At 48.8% G+C, this 23,026-nt stretch overlaps 1 protein-coding gene across 9 annotated transcripts in view; it reads left to right on the top strand.

Annotated features, from left to right (window-relative positions):
* The window catches only part of HDAC7 (histone deacetylase 7), a 964,197-nt gene that overhangs the window by 644,545 nt on the left and 296,626 nt on the right, over positions 1-23,026 (top strand). For all 9 annotated transcript variants that reach the window (XM_030198155.1, XM_030198159.1, XM_030198158.1 and 6 more), the window contains one exon: positions 17,671-17,867. In XM_030198155.1, coding sequence (XP_030054015.1) covers positions 17,671-17,867 — 197 coding nt within the window. The remainder of the gene's footprint in view (positions 1-17,670; positions 17,868-23,026) is intronic.

Below are 23,026 nucleotides of genomic sequence, written 5' to 3'. Positions count from 1 at the left end.
CAAACTTGCAGATGTTAAATTTGTAGAACCTTTTACAAATGTAAGGATGGAATTAGATTGGCTCTTATAAAAGTGTAGCTGCCTGGAAATGTATTCCTTCCTTTCATCCTCACTTTTTTTCAAGAGCTGGGAATGATTAGTTTCAAAATGTCTATTTATATTCCACGTTCTGCTTACTACCGTTTCAGTACATAGAACGCAAAATGATGTGCCATTTTTTTCTATAATGCCATACATCTCGGTCCATGTCTCTTGAAAGGGTCGGCTACTGCTACTACCACTTCCTTTACTTAACCTTGGTTTTTTATTTTTTGGGTTCTCCATCAGGGGGGCAGTGACAGAAGATAGAATTATAGATAGCCTGTTAGCCCTGCAGGCAATTAGGGGTTAACTAGCCTAACTGACCACCTTATGTAAATTAAGATGGCTGCCGCTATTTCTAATGGCGGGAAACGGCACCCATAGCACATGCCCTCGCCTCTCCCAGCCTCCCCCTCACCTATCTCAGTAATGATGGTCAATTAGAAATCCATGACACCCCAGAACAGTAGATTGGATGATGGTTTCTGTGGTTATGTGGTTGCTGGGAATGGCGATCACAGGGCCCTCAGAGATGCGTCCCCCACGGCATTCCGCTGCTCTCTGCTCCGCCGGCCGGAAGTGAGGTCAAACGGCCGTGCAGGAGCCGGGGCAGAGGGAGCAGCAGGGAGGGAACGAACGGAGGACTCGGAGGGAGCCAATAGCGCACACGGGTAAACATGCACCGGGGGGGGGGGGGTGATTTCGCCGGGGGGGGGGGGGAGGTCGCGCTGCACCTTAGGGGGGGGGGGGCGCATTACAGTGGGGTCATAAAATAGCAATATGTCTATTGGGAAAACTGAACAAACTAAAATTACTACAGAAGGCTACATAGAAAATTCATACTAACAGAATACCTCAATCACACACTTGGACCAAAAATGCCAAAATATAGAATAATAGACTACAAATTATAAACATAAATTTAATCAAAACCCCAAGAAGCCAGACCTTGCATGTAATACAATACCAGAGAAACAGAAAGAAATGCATTTCCTCCTGTGCAAAATGTAAAGATAGTACGTGCCAGGGATGGTGTTAGAAGAATGCAACTGGAGCAATTGGTCCCCTGGCCAGAGAGAGCCACAAGCATGATGGAAGCTGAAGGCAGTGCAGTCTCGTGATGGGCTTTGGGGTTCCCTCCCAAATTTATGGCATGGGCTCCAGCCATGTCTAACACCAGCTCTGGCAAGATGTACATTCCAAATCTGACATATTCTAATCACAAAATAGAAAATAAAATTATTTTTCTACCTTTTGTTGTCTGGCTATTTTATTTTTCAAATCAGCTTGGTCCTAGTCTCTGGTTTCTGCTTTCCTCAGTCTTAATTCACTCACCAGGTCTCCTGTCTATTTGTCATGCCTTCTCTCTCCATGTCCACGAGCCATCTCCCATCTCTGTGGCCCCAAAGTTCCTTGTCCAGTATCTCCACTGTGTTCAAAATCTTGCATCCATCACCCTTTTATCTCCTACCCCTGTGTCCAACATCACCCCTTGTGTCCCTATGCCCTCCCATATCCAGTACCTCCCTTCTGAGTTCCTATTCTTCCCTATATCTAGTATCTCTCCCCTGTGTCCATATACCCCTCCCTCCCAGTGTCCAGCATAGCCTCTCTATTCCCAAATCCCCCCCCCCCCGTCAGGCATTGCCCCTCTGTGTTCATATGCCATCCCCATACAGCATCTCAGATCTGTTTCTGTATCTCCCCTTTCTCCCTCACCCACACCAATGTCTCTCTTTCCTCTGCGTCCCACCTATCCAGCTTCTCTCCTTCCTTCCAGCTTTTGGCTCTTTCTCCTACTGTGAGTTAAAAATTTGTCTCCCTCTTCCTTCATCCCCTTGACCAGTCATCTCTCTCCCTTCCCTCAAAATCTCTCCCTCTGCTACAGCACCTCTGTTCCTTCCCTGAGCCTCCCCTGCAAGCCTACCCTCTAGCCCCCCCTCATAGGTCCAGCACCTCCCTTCCTTCTAGCCTGCCCCTCCTTGCAGGTCCAGCAACTTCCTTCCTTTCCTCCAGCCCCCAGCCTCTCCCCCTTAGGTCCAGCACCTCTCTTCCTTCACTCCAGAGTCCAGCCCCTCCCCCCCCAATAAATCCAGCACCTCTCTCCCTTGCCTCAGCCAGCCACTTCCCCCTTGCAGGTCCAGAACTTCTCTGCCTTCTTTCCAGCCAACCCCTCCCTTTTGTAGGTCTAGAACCTCTTTCCTTTCTCTTCCCTTCTCTTCGGCCTCCAGTCCCCCACCCCACACAGGTGCAGCCACTGTTTCCCAGCCTGCCCCTCTCCCACCCTGCAAGTACAGCCACTCACTCCCAGTCCACCCCGCAGGCCAGCAGATGGCCACGAGCAGAGCGGAGCGAGTGAGGTCGAGGCTGTACACGCTGCCACATCATACCGCACGTAGGATGGACCAAGCTGTGCGATGTGACCTGCATTTCAGTGGGCTGGACGGAGCAGTGGAGATCAGCTGAGCGGGTGCCGTCTGCGGTCGTATGCTACGATCGCGAACGCGATGACTCAGTAGAAAACGTTGAAAAAAGGCTGCACTGTAGTGTGTGCGCTTGGGCGGGCCTGAGGTGAAATTGGACGGGCCTCACCCGTAGCTACGCCCCTGATTTGGGCGACCCTAGGAGAAGGACACCCATCTCCCAATTTGTGTCGAAAGATGGGCATCCTTCTCTTTTGAAAATAAGCCTGATTGTGTTTGTCCACATCTGGGGCGTAGCCAGACCTCAGCGGGAGGGTGGTCCAGAGCCCAAAGTGTGTGTGGGGGCACATTTTAGCCCACCTCCCCCCACCCACCGCCCCTCCCCTGCCACTTCCAACCCCCTTCCTCCGTGCCGCCACAGCCGCAAGGTACCTTTGCTGGTGGGGGTCCCCAACCCTCGCCTGCCGAAGCTTTCTTCAGCGCCGGTCTCCAGCGTGCCGCGTTCACTGATCTGTGCTTTGAGTCCTGCTGTCCTGACCTGCACGTTCCTTTAAGTGAAACTGAGCATGCTCAGTTTCACTTAAAGGAAGGAACATGCAGGACGTCAGGACTCAAGAAAGCACAGATCAGCAAACGCGGCGCTCCCAAGACAGGCATTGAAGAAGGTTTCGGCTAGCGGGGGTTTGGGACCCCCGCCAGCAAAACCAGGGACCCGGACTAAATCTGTGGGGGCTCAGGCCTGCGTGGCCCCACCTAGCTACACTCCTGGTCCACATTAAATTTCATCTGCCATTTGGATGCCCAATCTTCCAGTTTCCTAAGGTCTTCCTGCAATTTTGCACAGTCCGCATGTGTTTTAAGAATCTTGAATAGATTCATGTCATCTGCAAATTTAACCACTTGCAGCATTCCACTATTCATCCTCCTCCATTGAGAAAAATGGCCATTTAACCCTCTGTTTTCTGTCCAATAACTAATTCCTAATCCACAGAAGGACATTGCCTCCTATCCCATGATTCTTTTATTTTCTCAGGAGTCTCTCATGAGGAACTGTGTCAAAAGCTTTCTGAAAATCTAGATACAGTAAATTAACTGGCTCACCTCTATCCACCCTTCTCACCTGTAGTAGTGAATTCCCATCCCAACTTGTGGTCTGGGCAGTCACCTGTGTTTTCCCTCCCTTTGCAAGGACCATGCCTGTATAGCTGTCTGTGTTGAATTATTACTTAGACGACACCCTAACACAAGTTAATTAAAGCGATGCAGATGTTACCCTGATACACATCATGGATGAATACAGTCTCTTCATGTTCAAGTGTACAGCGCTGCGTACATCTAGTAGCGCTATAGAAATTATAAGTAGTAGTAGTTCCTTATTAAAGGAACTTTCAAAACTTGTAACCTTCCAGGTCATCCTCTGCTCCAGCTAACCCAGTGAACAGAAGACCTGACTTGGGGGGGTCAAATCAAGGATTTTTTCCATGACAATGTACAGTACTTTATGCACCAGAAAAAATGGGTAAAAATGATCCACACCAAAGAAATATAACGAATCACAAAATAATACCTCCAGTGTGACACACAGTCCACCTAATTCTGTAGTCTTGCATACACATTTCCATGCTTAACTCACAAAATTGTGTTTGTAGGTGTTAGAATATTAGCAGTTACACATGCAACTTAATTGGTAAATTACATACTCATTTGTGTTAAATAATCAGAAGTTGGACTAATTTGCACTTACGTGTATAAATGAACTTAGTCAATATTCAGTAAACTTAGGGGTTGATATTCAAAGCATTTTAACTAGCCAGAAACGACTCCTGGCTGGTTAAATCACCAGTTTGGGGCCATCTGGTAATTTTCTGTGGCACTTAACTGGTGAAATTTGATGGTTAGCTCTTAAGAGAAAACTGACTATTTTGTGTGTGTTTGTGGGGGGGGGGGGGGGGGGGGAGGGGGGTGGAATCAACACTTGGCTGGTTAAGGTGTGATATTCAGAAGTTAATTGGCCATGGTAGCTACATGAATAGGACCACATAGGTCAGTCCTATCATGTGGTAACCCACAGTCAGTTAAGTGCTGAATATTGGACTTAACTGACTGTGTGTTAGCTTGGTCCGTAAACCTGGATATTCAATGCTGAAACCCAGACAGGGCCCAGCATTAAATATCCAGGAGTAATGCCAGCTATGGTCAGGAAAATGCTGAGCGATGCTGGCTGAATATCAACCCTTAGTTTATATGGTAAAAAAAAAAAAGCCTGTAGCACATAACAGCAAGGGTGGTGTGCAGGTAAGAGGGTCATAAGCGAGTCAGGGGTGTGGCAAGGATTTTCACACTAAGTTTCTAGAACAGCGTTTTTCAGCTGGTGTGATGCGGCTGCTTCCCAGGTGTGCCACGGGGATCCACCAAGTCAACACACATTTGGCTGCCCTCGCATGCTGAGCATCCCTATTCACACACATTTGGGGACCAGTCCTCTCTCCATGGTCTGTCATGTCTCCCACTCTCCCTGGTTCAGTATTATCTCCCCCTCTCCTCCCCGTCCACGATCCGGCGCATCTCCCCTCAATCTCAAACTGCTCCCCATCCTTCAAACTCATGCCTGAGGCCCCCTGCAGCTTTCCTTCTCCGGCACCTTGTGCCCTCTGACACAACTTCTGACCCTCCTCCAACACAACTTCTCTCAATCAACTGTGTCCTGCCGTGCTGGCAAAAACAGGAAATTGCGTCAAAAGGGGGCAGGGCCTGTCACAGGTGATGTCAAAGACAAGTTTGAAGGTGGGGTGCGGGAGTGGGGAGTTTGAGAATGAGGGAGAGGTGCTGAACTGGGGCTGGGGGAGTGTGAGAATGAGGGAGAGATGCTGGGCTGGAGGAGTGTGAGAATGAGGGAGAGGTGCTGGACTGGGGCTGGGGGAGTGTGAGAATGAGGGAGAGGTGCTGGGCTGGGGGAGTGTGAGAATGAGGGAGAGGTGCTGGGCTGGGGCTGAGGGAGTGTGAAAATGAGGGAGAGGGGCTGGGGAAGTGTGAGAATGAGGGAGAGGTGCTGAACTGGGGCTGGGAGAGTGCTGGACTGGGAGATGGAGTGTGAGAATGAGGGAGAGGTGCTGGGCTGGGGGTGAGGGAATGTGAGAATGAGGGAGAGGTGCTGGACTGGGGCTGGGGGAGTGTGAGAATGAGGGAGAGGTGCTGGACTGGGGCTGGGAGAGTGGGAATTGAACCCAGATTCCCAGTATCAAAGACCGCTGCACAAACCACTAGGCTACTTTTCCACTCAAATGAGAATCATGTTCTGCATCAGGTAAAGGATTCTGCTGGCATACACAGTGGTTAAAATTCACAATGACACTGCTGTGTGTGGGAGCACGTTCACATTTTGGAGGTAAACCTATAAAGGGGCACCTATTTGTTTGCCAGGAATTCACTTATTTGGTTCCTATTCTATAAGGGAAACGAGGCACCTATTTTCCTATATAGAACACTAGTGTAATGGGGCAAATACACACCTATATTTCTTTCTTCCCCCCCCCCCCCCCCCATTCTTCCCTTCATCTCTTACCTACTGCTAATTCTGAGCTTTTTATTTCCTATACCGCTAGTTGCCACATGGCAGTTAGCGGTATAGGAAATAAATAATTTTTTGAAATTTTTTTTTAGGCACAAGCGCTTCTACAAGCATAGAGCTGGTGTAAATGCTTGCACCTAGATCTCTGAACATTGTGCTTAAATTACATGCTCTGTTCCGATTCCACCCATGTGTACGTCCACTTCAGAGCGTGCCCCGTTGCATTTAGAGGCCACGTTATAGAGAGCGTGTAGCCGGAATCTTGGCACTTGCGCATGTGCACACACGTCTATATGCTGGTATTGTGATCATTTACACACGTTCTTGATGCCTAATTGTTGGTGCCATCCTTATAGAATTGCCCTCCACGTGTATTGTCACATCAGAGGTATCAGTTTGCAGTACCTACCACCGGGTTGGTCCTGAATTCTCTTTTTGCTAGTGCTGTGATTTTAAGTGTATCTGGTGCTCTGAGTTTGAGCCTCACCTCAGGCAACTCTGCACTCGTTTTCCTGCGGAGAATGGGCCTAGTGGTTAGAGCACCGGTCTTGCAATCCAGAGGTGGCTGTTCAAATCCCACTGCTGCTCCTTGTGATTTTGGCCAAGTCACTTAACCCTCCATTGCCTCAGGTACAGATTGTGAGCCCTCCTGGGACAGAGAAATATCCAGAGTACCTGAATGTAACTCACCTTGAGCTACTACTGAAAAAGGTGTGAGCAAAATCGAAATAAATAAATAAGCACTGTCGGGGTATTTTTATAATGGGAAATACCCAGGTAAATAGGACAGGAAGGCCCAAAGCATATTTTCTGGTATTTCTTTAAGTGCAATGATGTGCATTAGCTCAAATATGACCCTTCTACTTACAGAAGGCAGTCAGATTGTCACGTTCCCGGGGTCCTTTTTATAGGCTGTCATTGAGGTTCTGGCTGGCCATTGCACTGTGCCCTGAGGAGGGGGGGTCAGCAGCAAAGTGAAATAGGCTGGGATGTTGAAGGAAGAGGGGAATGTATGGCGGCTGTGGTGTTTCCCCCCCCCCCCCCCCCCCAATGCTTTTGCATTAGAGGACTTTAAAAATCCAAAGACTTTGGTTTCTGTGTATCTGCATATTATTTGGGCACTACAGCATGGCTGTAATAAAATTTGAACAGCTTTGACTAGTATTCACAGCATGGTGTGTGTTCATCCACTGGGGTTCTGTTAGAAGTGGCCATTTTTACCTCCGAGACAGAAGAAAAGCACAGTTGAGCCACCCCTGGCATTTTTCTCAAGCCATTCTCTCTTAAGTGACATACGTTTTACATTCCCATATGGTGTGTTGGTTTTTTTTTTAAGTGTAGCCACATGTTTGAGATTTCAGAATGTAAATGTGCTCATCTGTGTATGTGTATATGTGAGTTGTGCTGTGACTCTTGGCCTGTGTTCCACTTCTACTCCCAGAATGTGTTTCTCATTGTATAGCAGAAGGTCAGAGATGTGTGCTGACAGTGGGGGAGGGGGAGAAGGGCCCTGGAGGCTAGCTGATTGTACAGCCAGACATGGTCCACAGCTCAAGTCCCACAGAGTTTCCATTCCAGAGAAGCTTGGCTATGGAAACACTCCTCAGATGTCAGCATGCCACTCATGCAAACATATGTATGCATATGTTTTTCTGCCTTTCCATTTACCTGTGTGTATGTGTATGTGTGTGTGTGTTTGTGCGCGCGTGCGCGTGCTTGCTTGGCTGCACTTTGTATATGAGTTTGGGGGGGCACATAAAATAGATGCCATAACTGGAAGATTACATCCATGGTGGTAATGTAGCAGCAGCATATCCTCAGTGGGGTCGGGTGGCAGGGCGTAAACCTCCAGTATTATATTGGATCTCAGTTTGAACCAGAAGGAATCATTCTTGCCTGATGCCTTAATCTCTCAGTTGAATTGTAGCAATTAATTAGAGCCAGAAGCAATCATTTCTATATGAAAAGCTATTAATTTTAATAGACACTGAGCAAATATAGTGTTACACATACTCTGATGTTTAAAAACAAGCTTTTAGGTAAATAGGGCATAGTTTTTAGTTATCAGTAAATAAATGTAATTGCTACAACGTGGGCAGGTATTTAAAAAAAAAAAAAAACTTCCCCTCCGAAGGGACACCACCTTCTAGTGGTGGAGGGGCTTCTGTGTTTCAATGACTCAGAGGGCTATGCTGAAGGGTTACCCATATCAGACAGGCCTCTGAGGAGAAACCAGACAAAGATGGTGACCTGAAGTTCGTATGCCCAGCGGCCCAGCTGCCCTCTGAAGTTTTGTCTTCTTTATGTAAATTCCCTCTCTGCAATTGCACTTTCCTTAACTAAGAGGAAGGGAACAACCGGCGGTCAGCCGCTGATGGCCAGCGTTTTGTCTCCTGAGCAGCAAGTGCGGGACCGCTGCGCTTCGAACTGCCCACAGATGAAAGGGTTGGCGAGTCCTTTGATTAGCGCCGGCGAAGGAGCGTCGACGCTCTTGGACCTGGAAAAACAACTCCATCGCTCCTGAATTATTCAACCACTATGTCCAAAGGAGTGGAGAAGTGAGTTAGAGGCATATGCTGAAACGGAGGACGTTTACAGCAGAACCCGAATCGGTGGAACCACTCCTAAACATCTCAAGAGAAATCACCTTGGAGTTTTTGGCTTCCGTGGAGGTTACATTGAATGCTATCTGGAAAGCGCTTCAGGACCTGACGGCGGTAGTAAATAACTTTGTTTCAGATATTGGAGAGTTACATGGACAATTTGACTGAACCCTTTGAGAGTGAAGTTCTACACAAGCTAGCAGTGGTTATGATCCTGAAAATGATAATGGACCAGAAATTTTGAATGATAAGGTGGATGTTATTGATGGCCGACTGGGAGGATGCACTGTAAGGAGCTCCGGTCTGAGGATCCGGTCTGAGGATCGTATCCCCAGCGCTCCCGCTGCAGTGCGATCCCCCCCCGGAAGAGCCCGAGTCGTTGGTTGGCTTGGCGCGGTGGCCTCTGCTGTCCCGGGTCCAGGTTCGCCCTCGGTCGTCGCGCACTCGCGCTCCCCAGCAGGAATTGCCCGGGACCGAGTTGGCTGGGAGTCGGAGGGAGTTCGCCTGCGGCCTGTAGTGCGGGCCCGACCTCGTGGCGCGAGCCCGGTCCAGGCGGCGCGGTGCACGGGCGGTGAGCACTCTCACCACTTGAATTGGTGTTTGCAGACCTGCGTGGTCCCGGCCCAGCGGTCCGGGGGACCCACCGCACCACCGCAGCAGTCCTGGGCCCAGCAGCCCGACGCCCATGCTGCCCTTCCTGCCGCGTGGCGCGGCCTGCCTGCACCACGAGTCTTCCAGACTGGGCTGTTGGGGTGGCGCACAGCGAGGCACTCTTCCACAGGCGCCCTGGTTGCTCTGTTGCTTGAGGGCAGCCCAGCTGCTCCGGCACTTTTGCTCAGAGAGCAGCCCAGCTGCTCCAGCTTTCCAAAGTCCACCCGAGCCAGCTTCTCTCTGCTTGCTGCCCCAGTCCGACGGTCTGTTGCTCTGAGAGCAGCTCAGCTGCTCCAGCTTTCCCCAGTCCACCCGAGCCAGCTTCTCTCTGCTTGCTGCCCCAGTCCAACGGTCCCAGCTTGTTCCAGTCCGCCGATCCAGCGTCCCCCCTGATTGTTTCAGTTCATCTGCTCCAGCCTGCTTGTTCCAGTCCAACTGCCCCAGCGTGTTCCAGTCCGCCTGATCTGAACTTGTTCCAGTCTGCCTGATCCCAGCTTGTTCCAGTCCGCCTGATCCCAGCTTGTTCCAGTCCGCCGATCCAGCTTCCCCCTTGCTTGTTCCAGTCCATCTGCTCCAGCCTGATGCTCCAGTCCAAATGCTCTAGTGTGTTCCAGTCCACCTGTTCCGCCTGCTCCAAGCTCGTTCCAGTCTGCATGATCCCAGCCTGTTCCAGTCCGCTTGTTCCAGCTTCTCCCTTTTTGCTCCAGTCCATCTGCTCCAGCCTGCTTGCTCCAGTACACCTGCTCCAGCCTGCCTGCTCCAGTACATCTGCTCCAGCGTGTTCCAGTCCGCCTGAACCAGCTTCTCCATGCTTGTTCCAGTCCGCCCGATCCCGGCTTGTTCCAGTCCGCCGATCCAGCTTCCCCTGCTTGCTCCAGTGTTCCATTCCACCTGTTCCTGCTTCTCCCTGCTTGCTCCAGTACACCTGCTCCAGCCTGCCTGCTCCAGTACATCTGCTCCAGCGTGTTCCAGCCCGCCTGAACCAGCTTCCCCCTGCTTGTTCCAGTCCACCTGCTCCAGCCTGCTTGTTCCAGTCCGCCCGATCCTGGCTTGTTCCAGTCCGCCGATCCAGCTTCCCCCGCTTGCTCCAGTGTTCCAGTCCATCTGCTCCAGCCTGCTTGTTCCAGTCCATCTGCTCCAGCCTGCTTGCTCCAGTACATCTGCTCCAGCATGTTCCAGTCCGCCTAACCAGCTTCTCACTGCTTGCTCCAGTCCATCTGCTCCAGCCTGCTTGCTCCAGCTTCTCCCTGCTCGTTCCTGTCCATCTGCACCTGCTTGCTCCAGCTTCTCCCTGCTCGTTCCTGTCCATCTGCACCAGCTTGTTCCAGCCTACCTGCTAGCTTGTCAGGCGTTGACTTACTTGCCTGCCTGCTAACTTGTCAGCCATTGACTTACCTGCTCTCCAGTTTCTCCCTGCTCGTTCCTGTCCATCTGCACCACTATGCTCCAGCCCGCCTGCTAGCTGTTCAGCCACTGACTTACTTGCCTACCTGCTAACTTGTCAGCCATTGACTTCGTTCCTGTCCATCTGCACCAGCTTGCTCCAGCCCGCCTGCAAGTTGCCTGCTGCTAACTTGTCAGCCATTGACTTACCTGCTCTCCAGTCCATCAATCCCTTCAATTCCAAGCCTCCAATCCAGCTATCTGCTCTATATCACTACACATACACCTGTTACACCACAATCACTACTTATGGCCCCTGTCCACATCCTCTTCCTTGCCCTGTCCCTTCCTAATCTTTTTCCCCTCCCCTTACCGCTGGAACTCATTGCCCACCCGTGTTCCCTCCCATCCTGCTCGCTACGGCATCCCTCACCACCTCACCATTTCTCTTGGCCCCCTCCTCCTTCCTCGCTCTTAACCTTCAACACCTCCTTCCTGCCATTAACCCATCACCATTCCTCCTCAGTGCACCCCGTCTTCATCGCCTTCGTCGCCCGACCTCCCCCACCCTCCTCCGCAATCTCTTGCTCCTCCTCCTGCTATCCGTGGGAGACATTAATCCTAATCCAGGCCCCCCTAACCTGTCCTCCTCCTATCCATGCAAACGATTCCGTGATGTCTCCAATCTCGTTTCTATTCCCCTCCTCCCCCTCTTCCCTCCCCTTCTCATGTGCCTTGTGGAATGCCCACTTGGTCTGCAACAAACTGCCCTTCACCCACGATCTCTTCATCTCTTGTTCCCTTCAACTGCTCGCCCTAACTGAAACCTGGCTCTCCCCTGACGACTCTGCCTCAGTTGCGGCCCTTTGTCATGGAGGTTATCTCTTCTCCCACACTCCCCGCCCAGCTGGCCGCGGTGGAGGCGTCGGGCTACTTCTTTTGCCCTCCTGTAGTTTCCAACCCCTCCTCCTACCGCAGTCTCACTGCTTCTCATCCTTTGAAGCTCACTCCATCCGGCTATTCTACCCATTACCACTCAGAGTGGCAGTCATTTACTGCCCCCCTAATAAACCCCTCTCTTCCTTCCTCACCGACTTCGATGCCTGGCTTTCCGTCTTTCTTGAACCCTCATCTCTGTCCCTCATTCTCGGAGATTTTAACATACACGTTGATGACCAGTCCGACCCTCACGCTTCTCAGTTCCTCACTCTAACATCCTCCTTCAACCTCCAGCTTTGCTCCACCACCCCTACTCACCGAGACGGCCATTGTCTTGACCTCGTCCTCTCCTCTTCCGGATCTCCCTCCAATTTCCATATTTCAACTCTTCCTCTCTCCGATCATCACCTAATCACCTTCACACTTCTTCACCCCCCCCCCCCCCAGCCCCGTCCAACTTTAACCACTACCTCCAGGAATCTCCAGGCTATTGACCCTCCCACCCTATCCTCTAATATTTCTAATCTCCTCCCCTCCATCATGTCCTCCGAGTCTGTCGACAAGGCTGTCTCCGCTTACAATGCCACTCTCTCCTCTGCTCTGGACACCTTCGCACCTTCCACCTCCTGTCCCACAAAGTGTACTAATCTTCAGCCCTGGCTGACCCCTTGCATCCGTCACCTTCACTCCTGCGCCCGATCTGCTGAACGCCTCTGGAGGAAATCTCGCACCCATTCAGACTTCCTTCACTACAAATTCATGCTATCCTCCTTCCACTCCTCCCTTTTCCTTGCCAAACAGGATTACTACACCCAATTGACCAATTCTCTCAGCTCCAACCCCTGTCGTCTCTTCTCCACCCTTAACTCCCTCCTCAAAGTGCCCTCCGCTCCCACCCCACCCTCTCTCTCTCCTCAATCACTGGCTGATTACTTCTGCGACAAGGTGCAAAAGATCAACCTTGAGTTCACTACCAAGCCATCTCTTCTTCACCCTGCAACCCTCTCCCTCACCCAACCAACCCAGGCCTTTTTCTCCTCCTTTCCTGTCATCACAGAGGAGGAAACCGCTCGCCTTCTTTCCTCCTCGAAATCCACCACCTGCCCTTCTGATCCCATCCCAACCAACTTACTTAACATCATCTCTCATACTGTTAACCCCTCCATCTGTCATATCCTCAACCTCTCTCTCTCCACTGCAACTGTCCCTGACACCTTCAAGCACACCATAGTCACACCTCTCCTCAAAAAACCATCACTTGACCCTACCTGTCCCTCCAATTACCACCCCATCTCCCTCCTACCCTTCCTGTCCAAAATACTTGAGCGTGCCATTCACAGTCGCTGCCTTGATTTTCTCTCCTCTCATACCATCCTCAATCCACTTCAATCCGGTTTTCGCCCTCTTTACTCGACAGAAACAGCACTCTCTAAAGTCTGTAATGACCTGTTCCTTGCCAAATCCAGAGGCCACTACTCCATCCTCATCCTCCTTGATCTATCCGCCGCTTTTGACACTGTGAATCATGACTTACTTCTTGCCACATTGTCCTCATTTGGGTTCCAGGGCTCTGTCCTCTCCTGGTTCTCCTCCTACCTCTCCCACCGCACCTTCAGAGTTCACTCTCATGGATCTTCCTCCACCCCTATCCCCCTATCTGTTGGTGTTCCCCAGGGATCTGTCCTTGGACCCCTTCTCTTCTCAATCTACACCTGTTCCCTGGGCGCCCTGATCTCATCTCATGGTTTCCAGTATCATCTCTATGCTGATGATACCCAGCTATATCTGTCCACACCAAACATTACCGCAGAGACCCAGGCAAAGGTATCAGCCTGCCTATCCGACATTGCTGCCTGGATGTCCAACCGCCACCTGAAACTGAACATGTCCAAGACCGAGCTCATCCTCTTTCCACCAAAACCCACGTCTTCTCTTCCTCCACTTTCTATCTCAGTTGATAACACCCTCATCCTCCCCGTCTCATCTGCCCGCAACCTCGGAGTCATCTTTGACTGCTCCCTCTCCTTCTCTGCGCATATCCAGCAGATTGCCAAGACCTGCCGCTTCTTCCTCTTTAACATCAGCAAAATTCGCCCTTTCCTCTCTGAACACACCACCCGAACTCTCGTCCATGCTCTCATTACCTCTCGCCTTGACTACTGCAACTTACTCCTCACTGGCCTCCCACTTAGCCATCTATCCCCCCTTCAATCTGTTCAGAACTCTGCGGCACGTCTCATATTCCGCTTGAACCGATATACTCATATCACCCCTCTCCTCAGGTCACTTCACTGGCTTCCAATCAGATACCACATTCAATTCAAGCTTCTCCTTCTTACCTACAAATGCATTCAGTCTGCTGTCCCTCACTACCTCTCTACTCTCATCTTCCCTTATGTTCCCGCCCGTAACCTCCGTTCACAGGACAAATCCCTCCTCTCTGTACCCTTCTCCAACACCGCCAACTCCAGGCTCCGCTCATTCTGCTTCGCCTCACCCTATGCTTGGAACAACCTTCCTGAGCCCTTACGCCAAGCTCCCTCCCTGCGCATCTTCAAGTCTTTGCTTAAAACCCACCTCTTCAATGCTGCATTCGGCACCTAACTCTTACTGTTCAGTAAATCCAGACTGCCCAATTTGACCGCCCCTATCGGACTGTCCATTCACTTATCACTTAGATTGTAAGCTCCTTGAGCAGGGACCGTCCCTCTATGTTAATTTGTACAGCGCTGCGTAACCCTAGTAGCGCTTTATAAATGTTAAGTAGTAGTAGTTCCAGGTATGACTCCTAAAGTTTTCCTCAGAAATATTTCCTTAATTATTACTTCGAAAGCAGTGAAGCCTGTGAAAACTGGGATTGCTTTAATCAGTGGAATTTGAATTAGAGACTTAAGTATATGTATTGTTAAATAATTTCTGGTTTTTAAAAGAGAGAGAATGTAATCAGATGTATTATTTCTAACTAAAATCTGGACAATAAGTATGTTCTCAATGAAATGAATTGACTATACACCGTATTTGGTCTTGAAGAAGCCAACCAGATGATCAATGTGGAATAATGAATTAGATGAGTAATATCTGGGGATAATCAGGTTAATACCATGTTTTCTTTTTTCTGTTTACTGTTTAATTGATCTCCTTGTCTTATCTCATGCTCCCTATTTTTCTTCACTTTGTGGTCTAAGAAAGAGAAAGCTTGTATATAATCTATATATCTAGTTGGGATTGTTTTCTTCTTATCTTGTATTAATGTGCAGTCATCTCTGTATTACTGTTTGCAAGTGACCCTTGTAAAATGAAAAATTATAAATAAATGATTAAAAAAAAACTTTATAGAACCAGAGAGCAAAGAGAACTTGGTGTAACGTCCCAGGGGGAGGGCAGGGCGTGATGTAAGGGATTGCAAGGGCCTAAAATACTGTCCAGGAGAGAACTGAATTGCTAGAACTGCAGAACTGAATATTTTGTAGAGTTTTGGGAAGTTTTGGACGTTTTAGGATCTGATTAGATGGCTGGAGCTGGTCTGGTCTGGAATAGAGTGTGAGTGTAATGAGATTTAACTCTCAACACTTGATGATAATTTCTCTTTGAGCGTTCAGTAAAGATGAGCACACAAACATGGGTGACCATAGTCATTTTGTTGCACGACGTCAGACACACGCAGAGGAACTTCCAGAGAAGATGAGGAAGGAACGCGAAGGGCACAACAACACTTCAGCTGACGGGGGTTTGGGTCCCCTGTCAGAACAGGTAGTACACAACGGCGGCGGGAGGCGGTTTTCGGCGGTCCGGGGGAGGGCGACAGGTTCGCCGAAGGGGGGGGGGCGAGGGGGCCGTAGCGCGGGGGGGGGGGGGGGGGGAGGAGGAATTGCCTGCCTAGGGCCCGTTTCCTTGCCTTCAGAAACGGGCCTTTTTTACTAGTAATAATAATAATAATAATTTGAGGATAAACAATTTCAATTTTTGTAGCCTAAACAACTAGAAGAACTTTTGAACGCCAGAGAAGAAGTGCATGTTAAAATGTGGTTCTTAATGTTAGTAGGTGGCTGAAGTAAACAGGTGGGAGCGACATATCTCCTATAAGTATTTAATCTTTTATTTTTTTTATTTCCTTTATCTTGGATCTGATTACTTCTTATTGTGGATGAAAATTAGAATTTCTTGAACTATTAAGTTCCTGTATTTTTCTGAGTTTCTGTGATAGTATTTGGATATTGTATATCATTTTGAAAATTATAAAAATAAAATATATATTAAAAAAAGGAAATACATTTGAAGCTGCATTATTTCAGATGACAAGTCATCGTGTGAAGACAGTCCTGCACATAGCACCTGCTGAAACCTGCAGAAGGCAGCGAGGGAGGGAGGGAGGGAGCATATTTAAATAGAATTATTACTGCTGATCCATGCATCAGTCCTATTTTGAAATACATACTGACTGTACTCATATTTGAAAACTGACTGATCAGTCAGTTTACTGAAACTATACACTTTACTGTTTTGCCTCTTCATTGCACCCAACTTTAGTCTTTTGAATATATTTCTAGTGAGCTTAGAAGTTCCTGAAATGGAGGGCGGGTTAAATCTGTCTGGCTATGCTGTGGACAGGAGTTTGGCCTTGTGTGCCCTTCTAACTGCAACCTCATGTTTTACAGATCAGGGAGGGAGAACAAGTGAAAAGAAATGAGCCAGAGGCTGTGTATTCCGGACACTTCTGTTCTATATGATGGACGCAGCCTTAGTTGTCTGTGGGTGATTATGAAGCTCAAGGCTCTGCACGCCTATCAAAATAGTGGAATCTCTTGTAGCAGTAGTACCAAGCCAGGAACCTTTCAGTACATCATTCTGGGTCCTTGGGCTTTGACACTTGACTGTTTTGTTTTCTGTTCAGGTCCTAATATACTTTTTTTGGGGGGGGAGGGAGGGAGGAAGGAAGGAATAAAGGCTTCCATTTTTTAAAAATAATTATCATGACCTTGCTTATCAAATTGGTCCATGATTTTCACAGCTAAATTTGCCTATGGCAATGGCATTATTGATAGGATGACAGCAATAAGATTAACCATTCAGGGTCAGATTGATGGTCCATCTAGTCCATTATCCTATTTCCAATAGTGGCCAGTCTAGGTCAGAAATACCTGGCAGGATTCCAAAAAGTGGCAAAGATTCCATGCTACGAACCCCAGGGATAAGCAGTGGCTTTTCTTGGGTCTATCTTGATAACGATTTATGGACTCTTCTCCAGGTACTTGTCCGAACCTTTTTTAAACCCAGCTAAATTAAGCATTTTTACCACTTGCTGCGGCAGTGAATTCCAGAGCTTAACTATACGCTGAGTAAAAAATTATTTTTTTCCAATTTGTTGTAACTTCCTGGAGTGTCCCCCCTAGTCCAGTGGTTCCCAAACCTGGTCTTGGAGACATCCCAGCCAGTCATAGTTTCAGGATATCCACAGTGAATATTCATGAGAGATCTGCATTCACTGCCATCACTGCATGCAAATCTCTCTCATGAATATTCATTGTGGATATCCTGAAAACATGACTGGCTGGGGTGCTTCTAGGGGTCAGGTTTGGGAACCATTGCCCTAGTCTTTGTACCTTTTTGAAAAGGTAAACAATCAATTTATGTTTTATCTGTTCCACTGCTTTCAGAATATTTTATAGACCTCTATCATGTCTCCCCTCAGCCGTTTCTTCTCCAAGCTAAAGAGTGCTAACCTCTTAAGCCTTTCTTCATATGACAGTTCCATTATAAGTGTTTTGAGATGCAACGATCTGGATTGCAAACAAGGTGCGGTCTTTAAAAGGGACTAAGGGAAAACTTGATAAGAACAGCCAATGAGTGCAAGTCAGGCCTTCAGTGTGTGGTGAAGATTGTCTGAGTGAGAGGGGAGATTTTGTTGGGATTGGTGGACAGGAAGGGGGTAGAAATAATTCCTTGTTGTGCCTCTTTTGATATTGTCACCATGGCGTAACCTTTCCCTTAAATCTCATGCTGTTTTGTTGTTTGTGTTTTTCAGCCTCCCCACTGCCACCGGTCTCCCTGCCCATAGTGCAGACTGCCCCCATGGATCTCCGCATGAAACCTGGCTCTGACACCACCTTGCTGGCATTGAAGCAGACGACGCAGCTGCAGCATCAGCTCTTCCTGGCAGGCCTGCACCATCAGCAGTACAGTCAGCCACAGACTGCAGCCTATGCCCACCAGCACCTACGGGTACGTGACAGGCAGGACACATTTACCAGAAGCACAGAGGTCAAACCGATCTTATAAAGAAAAAAGTGTTTTCTCATTTTTCCTTATGAGCCCCAGGTCAAAGGGGCCTTGTATTTTATTTTTGCGTTTTCAATTCTGAGATTTTTATCATTCATTTCACACTCATTCTGTAAGGTTTAGCCATTTCTGTGGCATAAAGCCACCTCCATTTAAATTCCAGGACAACTTTTAAAATTTTTTCACAAGCAGTTGCCCGTTCTCCTCAGATCCTTAGCAAAAGGAGAAAAATCAACTTTATATATCTAATTAATATCCTGCCAGAAAGAGTTAAGTGACTGCACTGTTCCGAGAGAATTCTTGCTGTTGTAAAGTACATTGTGTCTGCTTTAATAGGAATACCAAATGACTCCTTATCACTTGGTGAAGGATAATGTGGTTCTGGTTCTGTTCCTGGTCCTGGTCCTTTGCTTTCTTGGAGATATTCACATGTCCCTAAAAGAAAGAAACCTCTTACCACTTCATGCAGTGACATAAAATCTGGATTGGATTAGCCTGTCCTAGGTGACATGGAGTCTTCTGGTGACACTAAGGTGTTTTTTTTTTTTAAAGGTTATACAGTGGCATAGCTAGGGGAGGCGCAGGGGGAGCGATTGCTCCCCCAAACGGAGTTTTAAAAAAAATGGCGCCTATGCAGGTCTCAACCGGCGGGGCCGGTACACTGCAGCCAGGATTTAAAAAAAAAAAATTGCCATTACTTTCTCCCCTCCGTTTCCCACCCCATCATGTTCCCAACACCACTTTCTGTTCTCCCTCTTCCACCCCACCCCGTCCCGGAACGTCATCAAGCAAGCCTTCTATGTTTAGCAGCCCCTGCAGCAATAACACGCTACCTGTTTGAGCCGGCGTCCAATCCTTCCCTCTGCTTGCTGCGTGTCCCACCCTCGCGTAACAGGAAGTACTTGTGTGAAGCCAGAGGCATGCTGCTGTGGATCCAACGCCAGCTCAGGCAACGTGTTATCGCTACAGGGGCTGCTCAACAGAGCAGGCTTGACAGTCCGGGGGTGGCAGCGGGCGGGGGGAGAGAGAGGGGAAACAAAGGGTGCTGGACTCGGGGAGGGTGATTGATGGCGGTGGAGAGAGGGGAAACAGAGGGTGCTGGATTCAGGGAGGCTGATTGATAGCGATGGAGAGAGAGAGGGGAAACAGAAGGTGCTGGTCTCGGGGAGGGTGATTGATGGTGGAGAGAGGGGAAACTGAGGGTGCTGGACTCAGGGAGGGTGATTGATGGCGGTGGAGAGAGAGGGGAAACAGAGGGTGCTGGACTTGGGGAGGGTGATTGATGGCAGTGGAGAGAGAGAGAGAGAGAGAGAGAGAGAGGGGAAACAGGGTGCTGGACTGGCAGGGGGATTGAAGGCAAGGAGGTTAGGAGACAGGGTGAGGCTGTCTAGCCTTTTGACCCAAAACAATAGCAAAAACTGATTATTAGAAATAAGGGACTGCCTATGCATGGTCCATCTATGAAACGTTTAAGCTTTTCTAGTTGGATAGGCAGTGCCTTAAAAGGTGGAGGACAAAATATATTTTTTAATTTTTTTTACTTATTTGACAGCTTTTTAATTTATTTGAAAGCTTCCCATATGTAGACATAAATATCATGAAATTAGTAAAAAAAAGGCCCATTTCTGACACAAATGAAACGGGCGCTAGGAAGGTTTTCCTCGGAGTGTGTATGTTTGACAGAGTGTGAGAGAGAGTGAATGTGTGAGTGTGACAGAGAGAGTGAGACTGGGTGCGAATGTGTGTGAGAGAATGAGTGTGTGGCTGTGGCTGGGGGGGGGGGGGCCTCCCTCACTCTCCCTCACTCCCTCCAGGGGCCCTCCTCTCTCTCTCTCCCAGTTCCATGGTCCTCACCCCCTCCCTCCCAATTCCACAGTCGTTCCCCCCCCCCCCCCCATGGTCGTTCCCCCCCTCCCTCCGAGTTCCAGGGTCGTCGTCCCCTCCATCCATCCCTCCAAGTTCCATGGTCGTCCCCTCCCCTCACCCCCTCCCAGTTCCAGGGGCCCTCCTCCCTCCCTTCCAGTTCCAAGGGCCCTCCTCCTTCCCTCCCTCCCAGTTCCAGGGGCCCTCCTCCCAGTTCCAGTGCCCCCCTCCCTTCCTCCCTCCCTCCGAATTCCAGGGTCGTCCCCTGAGTTCCAAGGTCATCCCCCTCCCTCCCTGTCTTCAAGTTTCAGGGTCCCTCTCTCCCTCTCTCCGAGTTTCAGGGCCCTCCCTCCCTCCCTCTCTTTGAGTTTTAGGGCCCCCCTCCCTCCCTCTCTCTCTGAGTTTCAGAGCCCCCCTTCCTCTCCCTCTCTCTCCGAGTTTCAGGGCCCCCCTCCCTCTCTCTCCAAGTTTCAGGGCCCCCCTCTCTCTCTCCGAGTTTCAGGGCCCCCTCCCTCTCTCCCTCCGAGTTTCAGGGTCCCCCCTCTCTCTCTCCCTCCAAGTTTCAGGGTCCGTCCCTCCATCCCTCCCTCCTTCCGAGTTTCAGGATCGTACCTCCGAGGTTCAGGATCGTTCCTCCATCCATCCCTCCCTTCCTCACTTCCACTTCCAGGCCCACCTGCCTCCGAATTAAAAAAGTCATGTTGGACTTACCAAGTCGGGGTTACGTCGTCCGGCAGTAGCGCAAAGAGCCGTGCAGGCTCAGCCCTTCTCTCGCTGTCTGTCTCTCAGCTCTGGTTCTGCCCTTGTGGAAACAGGAAATGAGGGCGGGACCAGAGCTGAGAGACAGACAGCGAGAGAAGGGCCGAGCCTGCACGGCTCTTAGCGCTACTGCCGGACAACGTAACCCCGACTTGGTAAATCCAACATGACTTTTTAAATTCGGAGACAGGGGGCCTGGAAGTGGAAGGGAGGGACGGACGGGGGACCCTGGAACTGGGAGGGAGGTTAGCAAATGTTTGTTTGTTTTTTAATTTTTGCCTTTGTTTAGCCGGAGAAAGATGTTTGTCTCTCTCTACCCATGTCCCTAAAGTTCACTTGGAGTTCCAACGTTCCAGTGTCTCTGGTGACATCATCTGGTGGTTACGAACGCAGCCAAAGACATTGGAACGTTGGGAGTGCAAATTATTATATTAGATAACAACTGAGTATCACTAAAACAGCTTAAAAATTATTGTAGCTGGTAGAAACAGCACTAATATACTCTGTATTTTGTGATCATTTTTCTACACTGTTCTATATAATACAGACGGCCAAATTTCAGTGAGGATATCCTGTTTCCTGATGGATTCAATTTTATGTTAACTATTGTAATCTGCTTTGGAAAGCCTGGTGTTATAAAGATGGGAAGCGGGAAGAGAAGAGGAAGATGGCGGATCATAGGAGGAGGAGGAGGCAGAGAGTGAGTAAGAGAAGGGGAGAGATATGATGCTGGACCTACAGGAGATGCAGCTACACAAACCCTGATGGCTTGGTTCCTTCCTGGATTGTGTACACTTAGCAGGCTTTCACTTCTTGTGTGCAGTTTGCTGTCTATACAACCTGGAAGGCACATGGCATTGAGGATTTGTGTAGCCATGTCTCCTGGCACAATAAGGAGGATAAGGGGGGACAGGGAATTGCTGGTCTGTAGGGGTGGAGGGGAGAGGGAATAGGGAAATACTGGACCATAGTGGTGGAGAAGGGTTGGGGGGACAAGGAGATGCTGGGCTACAAGGGAATAAGAAGGGAGAGGGAGGGGAGGGGAGATGTTGGCATGGTGGAACAATGTGGGGAGAGACCATGGAGGTTCTCAAGGAGAGTTGAGTGAGAGGAGGATGGTAAGTACAGAGGGTAGAATTGTATAATGTGGAGTGGGTGAAAAAGAAGGTAATATGAGGCCAGGGAACGAGTGCGACAGGAGATGTAGTGGTGAGAGAAGATGGAAAGTTGATAGGTACTGGTAAATTAAATACAGGTGAAGGACTGAAGAGTGAGAAGATAAAATCTGAGGAGAGAGACAGAAAACAGTGAAAGGAAATGTGCCAGAGACAAAGTGAGGAAATAGAAAAAGATAAGAGGGAAATAAGGACAAATGGACTGCACCCACTGGAAAGAGAGCAGAACACAGACAGGAAAATAGAAAAGAAGAAACTGAGACCAACACCCAGACAACAAAGGTAGAAAAAAGTGTTTTATTTTGAATTTATTTGGTGGAATATTTTAGCTTTGGGAAATGTGCATCACAGATGTCTTTTGTAATTTTTTGTTTTCAGTACAAGAGAAAATACGTTTGTGTTTTCATTTCGCCTATGTTGTGGAACATGCCTAGTTTGAATTCTTGGGGTTCCCAGTTCAATTTTTATCTTGTTCTGTATGTGGTGTGTGACCAAAGTGTGTTATTCTGTGGGCAGGTAGTTTCTGTGTAGAACTGTTTAGCAGTCTCACTTGTTCTGTTTTACCAGTAGTAGGTATATTGGTGCTCTAGGGCCCAGTGTACTATTTATATTACTAGCTTTTCATAGGTGAATTAGGATTGATATGGTGTGGTAAGTTTTCTGTATAGGTTTTAGTGTCTTCTTGCAGGGTTTTGTGTTGTGTTATTTCATAAACTGTCTGGCTCTATTTGAAAGTAGGCTCTGGAGCAAGGGCTGCCTTTGGTGGCCCTTGTCATCAAAAATAAAAATGCTCAGGGCTAATGGGCTCCACATCCTGTAGAGTCACCACACAAACAAAAGCCCATCTGATTTAAACAGTTTCTACTAGTGGAAGGAGTGTTCCTGAGGTGATGGTCACAATTTGAATAATTTTACTTGCAATTAAGAAGACAGGTTGCCTGCTCTGGCCGGTCCTAGGACCTGTGCTACCTCCCGCCTCCTAATGTAACTTCCAGTTTCCTTGTAGGTGGGATGCAGCAGGCAGCCCGTGTTAATCATTGCCGGCCACAGTCACTGCACCTGAGCGACAGTACCGGCACTGCTGCCTGTCCAACACTGACTAGCGCCTAATTTACAAAAGTTTGCTCCCCCTGATCTCAAAACCTGGCTACGCCTCTGAGGTTATATTGTAGGTATATTGAACAAAGCAGGTAACAAGTGTTTGGGCAGTTAACTCCATGAAATAGGGTGTTTCTTGGTAATTGAAATCTGTGTTCCAGCCAGTAGAATTGCTCCACATTAGACTCGGCATTTTATTGGACTTGT

The sequence above is a fragment of the Microcaecilia unicolor genome, chromosome 3 (assembly GCF_901765095.1).
Source record: "Microcaecilia unicolor chromosome 3, aMicUni1.1, whole genome shotgun sequence".
NCBI lineage: Eukaryota > Metazoa > Chordata > Amphibia > Gymnophiona > Siphonopidae > Microcaecilia > Microcaecilia unicolor.
This window is presented reverse-complemented; position numbering and strand designations above follow the sequence as displayed.